Source organism: Merops nubicus, unplaced genomic scaffold (assembly GCF_000691845.1).
Source record: "Merops nubicus isolate BGI_N331 unplaced genomic scaffold, ASM69184v1 scaffold47092, whole genome shotgun sequence".
In the NCBI taxonomy this organism is placed as follows: Eukaryota; Metazoa; Chordata; class Aves; order Coraciiformes; family Meropidae; genus Merops; species Merops nubicus.
This window is the reverse complement of record NW_008592515.1, coordinates 35,376-44,900: the sequence shown is the minus strand read 5'-3', so window position 1 is coordinate 44,900 and position 9,525 is coordinate 35,376. Positions and strand designations below refer to the sequence as shown.

Here is a 9,525-nt window from a genome sequence, read left to right as displayed (position 1 = left end):
CAGGCGACGCAGGAATGCTACAGCTGGAGGTTGTTGACACAATTGCTAGTGAAAAATATGTAAGATTGGGAGGTCCTAAAGCCACAAAGCTAGGCTTCACCTACAAAAGTTAATTAAGAGGTATAAATTTGGAAGTCTTCTGTAAAAATACATGTGACTCTCAAAACATGTTGTCACAGTTGTATATTCTGGACTACGGACACTGCAGCTTTGCTTAAATGAAACACTTGGACACAGCTTTAATGAGGATTTTTCAGTACCTTCCTTTGAAAAGCAAACCAAACTTTGTAGGAAATGTCTAAAAGTCCTTTCCCCATGCAGGAACTGCAATGAAGGCAATGACACTACATCATAATTGCAATCAACAGAATCACAGAATCATTGAGATTAGAAGGGACTGACTCTGGAGGTCATCTAGGAATTGTCTGAAAATGAGGATGTACTTGTGAAAAAATTTCCCTTCCTTTCTTCCACCAGACAGTTTCTGAGTCAAATGCCAAAACATGCAGTGTGAGTATCAAAACACAAGCAGGAAAAAAACCCAGTGTGTAATAACTGATTCTTTAAAATTCCACGCAAACCTAGTATGATTTCTAAGTCAGTAAACATGACTTTTACATTGTGGAGACACTCCTACCTGGAAGCAACCTCACTGGGACTCATGGCAGAAAAGTTTTGCCTCTCTGTAAGTACCACACCTGCACACTTCTTCACCACTGGAGAGCTACTGCTTACTCCATGTGATTTTCAGTTCCCACAGCATCCACAAGCCAAGCAGCAGATGGTGTAATGGTTTTAAGTAAAGAGAGGCAGCAACTCACAGCCAGTAGCTGATCAGCATCACCTGCCAGGCAGAAAGTAATTCATCTACTTTCCTGAACTTCCTGCAATGGCTCATATTAAAGTAGACAGAAGTTAATTAAATGAAGAACAAAAAGCAAGTACTTCTTAGCATTCCCCAGCAGGTAACTGGTCTCCATTCAAGCAGGAGATCAGATACAGTATTTAGCTGAAACAGCTCTGTAGTTCAGGCCATCAATGAGCTTTTCTGTCTGTCACTTCCAAGCTGTGACTAATAAAAGGTTTATCAATCCATTATGGCAGCTTGTAAGTCACTTACCTGCAGTGATGTCTCACTTCCTGTATTGATGTGTACTTTACTGAAATCCCTGGTTGGAGCCATCTTCCCATCTCAAACCTCTCTTCAAACAAAACGTTAATGCAGCTTTCAACAAAGAGAATAAAATCATTTGCTACTGAGTAATATCTGTAACTACCCCACACTCAGAACAAGGCAGAGCCCACACGTGTATTATAACCGAGGTCCAGGTACAAAGTTTATCCAGACCTCAAAACTGCTCACAAGAAAGGGCTGGCAGACTGTTACCAAGTTATATTTTTATGAAATGTCTACAATTATCATGTCCCTCTTCTGACTAGAGCCTGGAACCTCTACATTCCTCCATGATATTTTGTATTTAATGTCCATGTTACAGCTGACATTTCTATTAAGTATTATTTACAACATCCTTTCATTCTACTTCTGTCCAGCCACTGCTCATGTGGTACTTGTCAAGCTTGAAATCCAAATACTTCTTTTTCTGTTTCCTTTGTATTTTCAATTGCAAAGGGAAAGTGGTTGTTTATTTTTATTTACAAAAAAAAAAAACCACTATTCCTCATCTGCCCTTTGGAGAGGAGCCAGTGCATAGTTTATGATACTAACTTGTAAAAACCCTTACCAAAACAGTATAATTAAAAGAAAGAAAGCCACCTCATAACCATTAATTTGGTTATGAGTATATGATGATGATAGAGAATTTCTATCAATGGTAATTTCCATCAATGAGCTCAATACTGTTCCTTAATTGGCTGGACTGGCTGTTCAGATACACAGAGTAAATCAGGAAATGGCCATCTCAAGAGTGCTGTCTCTGCAAAGGTTTCTGCCTTTACTGATCCAGGGACGACTGACCCCATGGGTCAGCTGACTCAGAAAAAGCTAAGAAGGACGGCTCAGTGACCTTGCTGACTTAGTACTTTTAGTCTGACAACATAAAAATTTACAAGGAGTTTGTTTATTAACAACTTTAAGATCATCATAACAAGGATATTAATAAAAATGAGACATTCTAACACAAAATACATCATTCACATAAACAGATTGTGTGGGATTTTTTACCAGTGCGGAAGGTACAACAGAGATTCAGAGAACTAATACTTCGTCCTGGGGTACTGGTAACCTTTACTTTTTTTTTTTTCTGTGACTTTTTTTGCTATTGCTGGTCTGCCTTCATACTTCCTGGTGCAGTTCACATTCAAGTCTACAAAGAGAGAACAAAGGGATCAGATAATGTGTAGTAGAACTCGTCCTGTTACTGCATTTAAATGTCATAAGAGTAAACGGGGAAAATAATTAAGGTTCTTTTGTGTCTCAAATCCACTATCCTTTCTCAGGAAGTAACTCCACCCACCCTCAATTTCTGTGCTTAGAAGAAAATTACTGAAGAATGCAATAGCAGACCCAAACAATGCAAAAATGAAGTACAACTATCTTTCACGGTAGCAATAAATTGAAGCAGTGCTCGGCCTAAGCAGGATGCCCACAAAACTATGTGAGGGTTCACTAGAGCCTGGTACCTCTTGAAAGCAGACTGAGAAAAACCACCACCATCTGTTACACTCGTGTAAGAAGTAGCTAGGAGGACAGAAGATACCAAGAGTGTCCAGCAAGTGTGGGTATCAGAGTAGCTGCTGCTGCAGAATCTTTGTCTAGCAGCCCTGGTTTGGCCTCTCTGATGCTGGGGGAAAAAAACATCTCAGATTCTGAACTTGCTGGGGCAGCTTCTCAGGTTGGGCAATTTGCAGTATTTTTTCAGCTATCAGTTAGTGAGCATTTACTCACAGGACTTTCTCAAGCCTGAGTGTGGGGGAATACTCCCGTCTGGCATCTCAGCTATTTTACCCTAGCATAAAATATATACACTGATAGAAAAGAGAGAAAGAAAAAGGGCAGGGGTGGAGAGGAAAGGCGTCTGAGCTCTGATCTTGCAGCTCTGGAACTTCAGCAGCTCTGGCATGAAATCAAGCGGGCTACCAGTCTTCTGGCTTTCCTACAGCAGACATGTGAGGGACTATCTGCATAGCATTTATCTCCCATGCCCTTGCCATTGTTTCATCTTTCTCTTCCTCTGCTGGGCACGCTGGAGAATGGGGAGAAGGACAAGAACAAGTATTTGATTCATCCATTTTCCACCAGCAGCGGGTTTCCCGAGGAGGGAAAGCAATAGAAGGAAAACCAGGATACTGGGTACAGCGTGTTGGTTGCTGTGAGACATCAGGTAATACATGACAGGCTACATCCACTCTTCTCGAGACATAAAGGCGAACACATTAGCTGGCAGACAAATACATATCCCACACTCCTGTCTCACCATAGGCTGGAGCTCTGTCCCATCTTCACTGTCCTGGAAAGGTCTCCTGCTTCTGTGTTTCTGCCCTTCTGTCAACTTGTTACACTGACTCACAAAGGTCTACAAGCAAAAAACAGGGTGAGATCATTTGGGAATGGAAACCATTATGTAAATAAAAATACCTGGTAAAGGAAGATAATTAGCCTGGGGCTAAGAAACTGTATCTGGTTTCTAGCTGGATGACCCTGACAGATACCAGGAGGCACTCTGCAGAGGCAGCAAGAGTGATGAATCCGACTGAGAAGGATGACATCAGTGATCTCTCTTACATCTCCTACTAGAGGAATGAGGACTCTGGCTGTCTGAAATCCTCCACTCATCTCTCTGCCCACTGCCACATATTGTCCTGAGGGCCACAGAGCCTCCCTTCCACCCCCAGATGTTTGTAACCCGACTGTAACACAGATGTCCCAAGTCAAATGCCTTCATGTGTTGGGAAACTCCAAGTTCTTGGCTACGTGGGCAAACTTACTCTTGATCATGCAGTGCGGAGGAGTTCGTGGGCTGTACGCAGTTTTTCCACACAAGGTTACAGAGCCTGCCCTGCTTGGAAGATTCCTTACCCCTCTGGGAAATCCTCTCCTCACCCTAGGGCATGGCTAATTACAAGGAATTAAGACCAGAGTTAAAGAGAAACTACCACAAAGTTTGGAAGTAAAGAAAGGAAAGCCTCTGTTTGTTTCATGAAGGAGAACTGGCTTGAGCAGTATTTTAGCATTTGGCAGAACAGAGGGTGAAGAACAGAGGTCAAGGCTTCAGAGTTTTCCATTCAGTAACATATTCCTAACTGGGACATGTGCTAAAGTACTGTTCTGAATCAAAGCCAAAGAATATCTATCTGCTTTCTTCTGTACAAAGGGTTAAGCCTATCTTTAGGCTGCCTTTGTTGGTTTTTCATTTGTTTTCAACAAAATTCTGTGAACATTAAGGGAATCAGCAGCATTAAAAAAAACTGAAACAGTTCTGACACTGTCCTGAAGAAATCCATCCAGAACATTCATATCATATGAGTTATTCTGGCTGCTGAGTTTGTTTTTCATGGATTACTAAGATTTTCTTTGTCGTATGGTTTATGAAGGAAAAGGCAGAACTGGCAAAAATAGCATGAAAGGAAAAAAACATCTGCATTTTTAGATACTCTGTTGGTATGAAAGGGATGGCATATATACAATCAAATGCTTCAGGTACAGCTATTAACTAAAGCTCTCCATCTCTATTAGCTACGTAATGATTCTCCACGGAAATGCTTGTAATACAATACAGTAATTATGAGGGTAAAGATACAGAACAGTCTGTCCGGAGGCAGAATAATTTAATCACGAGACAGAAGACAGTATTTTGGCAAAAGACTGTATAGGTATGATGCAGAGCAACTCAAGTTTGCATGGATTTTGTTCCGTTTCGTTCTTACAGCACCCATAGGATGTGGATGGGTACCAGACCTGCTGCTGGCAACAAGAAGCTCCTTGTTGTTTACTTCCACTCATCACTGTGCAGTAAGTCATGAGAAAAATAAATATCTAATCCTAGGTTGGCACATGATGGATCAATCTCTGCAGCTAGCTCATCTGTTTATTTATATTTTTTAATTACCAAAAATATGTTGAACATATAAGGCCTAGAAAGTCAGCCATTACTTACAGGCTGTGATCTGAAAGAAGGCAGCAGATCGCAGCTAGCACACAGGAGTCAGAAGGAGCCTTTTCCTCCAGCTTATAAATTCACCTATGATTTGTATCCCTGAGCCTATCCTGTTCTAAGGTGTTGGAAAGGAAATAAAATGGGTTGTGGGTTCAAATTACTAGGTCCTGGGGAAAGAAAAAGTCCCCAAAAGCTTCAAATGGCTCAAATATCTCTGCTGTTATCACTAAGGTTTACCAGCAGTTCCTGATCCACAAAGTACGGCTTCTCTGCAGATCCATCATTTGTTTCCATATCAATAGCAAAACAAAGGAACATGGCGTCCGCTGTCACTTCAAACACAGACAGAAAGCTGTGGGACATCACGTAGGCAAAAAAACCAATCAGCAACAGAGGAACTACCCAAGCTTGCAACTCCCGGTGGTAGTTAAATGCCATCAATCCTCCAAAAACAGTAAAACATACAACAAACACCTGTAAAGGGCAGCAAGAGAGAAATGCAGCCTCATTAATCATGCAGAAATGTTTCCTAAAACAACCCCCCTCCCCCCAAACCCTAAGGCAAATACACCACAGCCAATATTTTAACACCACATCTCATCTGGGAGCCAGCTCTGCAGTTTCTGTCACCACTTAGCTGTCACACTTTGTGCCCAATTCAGTGTGTAAGTTCCACGGGGCTAGAGGCAGTCTTTTGCTATGTACTTACCAAGGACTCATTCCAATGGGAACCATAGGAGTGGTGCCAAGGACACTACTGTTAATACACAACTAAGTAACTCTATAAAGACTATGAAAAGGACTAAATTCCTCAAACATTATTGTCTCTCCTGAACTCATTTTAGAGCATTAACGACACTGACTTTAACAAAGATAATTACTTTAGCTGTAAGAAACGAGAATCAAACCCTGATTTTTCACTTCATTCTTACGGGAAGGAACAGTAATTTTCTTACTCTTACCTTTCCTAGAAATAGGATAAAATCTCCAAAACAGCTAATGGATGCAAGCTTAGCAGAATTCTTCGCCAAAATGAAGACAGCATCCTTTGCTGATGTACAAAAATTTGTCCCATTTATGGCTGTAGCTGTGTATGCATGCTGAAATGAGAAAAGATAATAATGTGAGAGAGAAAGACTTCTGACAATCTAGACTTTAATTCAGCAAAATGCAAAGCCTTAAACTCTATTCAGAAACACTGACTTTACAAATATAAAGAGCTATTTTGCATAATATGGCAATTTTAAGCAACTATGATAACTATTCTTCTAACTTCAAATAGGTTTTCTACATAATTTCCACCATTAGCAAACGCTAGAATAGTGACTAACTAAATTTCTGAACCTACCTTTATCCAATTTATTTTAAACCACCAGTTCTCTACCCTAATTTTTGTTAATGAATACAACATAATAACCATAAAACACTTACTTCCTTGGAGTCACACCATCCAAACACACTTTCTTATTTTCTGTGAATCTATCTCCAAGACTGCAGGCAAATTATGTAAGCGGAACAATCAAGTTATGTAGTTACCGAGTAATTTAAAAGTTGATGATTAAAAAGGTTTTATATGTGGTCCTTTCAAACTATTCATAATCTACTGAAATGCAAGCTTTTGGCTATAGCTACAAAATAAACCTTTTCATGAAAGATGAAAGTAATTGTGAAAGTGACTGGAAAAGAACCCCGAAAGGATCCTGGACTAGACGAGTGAGTGTTAAGTCACATAAAAATTCCAAACCAGAATTTCAGCAGACAGTAGGGGCACTCAAAGGTTTTTGATATATTGAGAATTTTACAAGACTTCTCTTTGTGGAAGCTTGCCAACACAGGTAGGGAGGAGAGAGTATTTACCTTCATGGATTGGATTATTTCAGCACTTGTGCATAACTTAACACATATGTCCCATTTACAGAACTCCTCTGCAAGGTTTTGAAACCGTGTCCAATATATTAGCTAAGAAAAACAGCACTCAAGGTACCTGAAATGCATGCTGCACTTTACCAGCAAGTCCTATGAGTAGTTTCCCTTTACTCAACATATTAGAAGGTGGATTATGTCACAAAACATTAGTCACATCTGGTACGGTCACTAAGAACCACAGTGTGCAAGGGATTACTGTTCTGAAGGAATTTATAAATCCCAGTGTGTACCTTGTGCTTAAGCTACTTTCTGCTTCACCTGGGAGTGAAAACAAAACCCTAACTGGTTTGTTTAAAGTGAATTATACTGGCCTACTGCAATACACTTCCTGATCAAAAACCTGTTTTTTTTTCTTGCTTACAAATAAAAATATAAAATAGCTTCAGGTATCTGAAGGCAGAGAAGATTTATTTCTGCAGAGTCCCGTTTTACCCCATAGAAATTTCTGTAACATACTTTAGTGCAGCTACATTGACATTATCTTAAAATATTACAGAGAAAGAAAGAAATATAATGCAAAGGTCCTTTGTCTCTTTATTGTGGATGTTTTTTTATATATGACAATAGATTTTTTTTTCCCTGAAAGCAAGCAAGAAAAGAGTAAATGTAAACAGTGACATCCTGTAAATACTGTACTTACATGGCAGCAATTACATCCATAGATGGAAAAAGTATAAAGACAGACTATGGATTTATTTATTTATATCCAAGAAAAATCAAAGACTCCACTGAACTCTACAGAGACACATGCAGTATCTGCATAAAAATCTGTTTAAACAAGCAAGTTTGCTTCATTCCTAACTAGGCAAAAATGCTTTCTGTGCTAACTTCCATTTCTGGTGACACTGTTCATTTCCCTGGGGAGCACTGTAACGGGGCTGGCAGTGGCAGAGGTGCGACCTTTAGCTCTGGCAGGCACTGACTACAACACCTTTGCCCTCTCAGTTGCCTGCACCTCTCAGAGAGAAGCATCCTTGTCCCCCCTGCCTCACTCAACCTGTCAGATGTTATAAGCAGCCTCAAGCCATCCCATGTGAGGAAATCTGGTGGCCTGCAAGCTCACTCAAAGTAGCATCAGCCCAGGACGTGGCAGCAGGAGAGCTGGCAGTTCAGCAAGGCCACCACCTGCCTCGCTGGGCTACCGTTTCCCCAGGATACAGGTATAGGATAGATAGCCTCAAGTCAAGCTCCATCTTCTGTCCATAGCTGCCACTGCATACTTCAAGCATGGACAGACCCATCTTTACATCGTGCTGTGAGTTAAGTCTGTTTCATCACTCCCATTAACAGACAGGAAATAGAGACACAAAGTGGGAAAGGGTTTTCTAAGTTTGTTTCTGTCCCTTAAGAACTAAATTCACAGGGCAGATCTTGATCTGGTGAGGTCAGTACAAAGTTTGCCAGTAAATGAAATAGAGATTCTGTATTCATTATAAATAGCAACATATGTCTGTTTTAAAAAAATAAAAAGAATGTTGAAAACGCATGTGCACTTGTACAAACATTGTTTCCAAATTTAAAATAAATAGCCACTTGTTTGCGCTCTTGAATTAGCCCCTTTGGTATCTGAGGAATGCGCAACAAAGAATTTCTGATATTTATTAACCAGAGTGGTTGTCTTGGAAAGACTGAAAATAACGCTGGAGACTGAATGCCACCTGTATAGGGATTTGTCACGTTACAAACCAGCTCATGAAAAATGGTATTTATAACAACTGCAACTTCAACAAATCATGTAAATATCCACTACTCATAACATCCAAGCAAGAAAGGCAGCCAGGTTATAATCCAACATTACAGAAGGAATAAGAGAGAGACATAGAAATGAATGAACTGCTGAAGTCTACAAAACTAGTTACTGACATAATGAATGCAAGAATGTCACTAGTACAAGCTGAAGACTTAATCAAGTGATCTCCACCTTTTAGCAATAAACACATTTCTAAGAAAAAAAAAAAAAACCAACATAACAAACATTTATATAAAGTGGGTTTCTTTTTCAGCCTACACTGTGGCTCCATCCACGTTCCTCAAAATTCTCAAGTTTCCCACACAGAACCTATACCCTGATCCCATCCAGCCACCCACAAATCCGCATTCTCACCAACAAAACACATCTAACATTTAAGCAAACACACTTTTCCTTGAAACTCCTAAGTTGCTCAGGAAACAGCTCAGATGATTTCTCATCCTTACCCACCAAAGAACACCTAACATGCTCAAGCTATTATCAATATTTGCAAATAATTTTGGACTTTGGAGTAAGAACCTTAGATATCCCATTAATTTCGCAGTTGCAAGGTATGTGCAATAACCTCACTTCCTTTCAAAGAAAAAACAGTTGTGAAGGCTAAGATGGTAGACCAGGATCAGTTAAGAACCTGCCACAGTTTATAAACGCAACATTTTAATGTGGCTTTCTACAAAATATGTTCTCTTTTTCCATGCACAAAGGCTTTACTGGACTTGAAAATGTTTGAGAAGG

At 40.0% G+C, this 9,525-nt stretch overlaps 1 protein-coding gene across 1 annotated transcript in view; it reads right to left on the bottom strand.

The window, feature by feature from the left end:
- Positions 1 to 3,356: 3,356 nt before the first annotated feature.
- SLC44A3 (solute carrier family 44, member 3) overlaps positions 3,357 to 9,525 on the bottom strand; it is a gene marked incomplete at its 5' end in the record, with an annotated part of 41,445 nt that continues 35,276 nt past the window's right edge. Inside the window, 3 exons of the mRNA XM_008935152.1 lie at positions 3,357 to 3,533; positions 5,352 to 5,588; positions 6,077 to 6,214. Coding sequence (XP_008933400.1) covers positions 3,357 to 3,533; positions 5,352 to 5,588; positions 6,077 to 6,214 — 552 coding nt within the window. The remainder of the gene's footprint in view (positions 3,534 to 5,351; positions 5,589 to 6,076; positions 6,215 to 9,525) is intronic.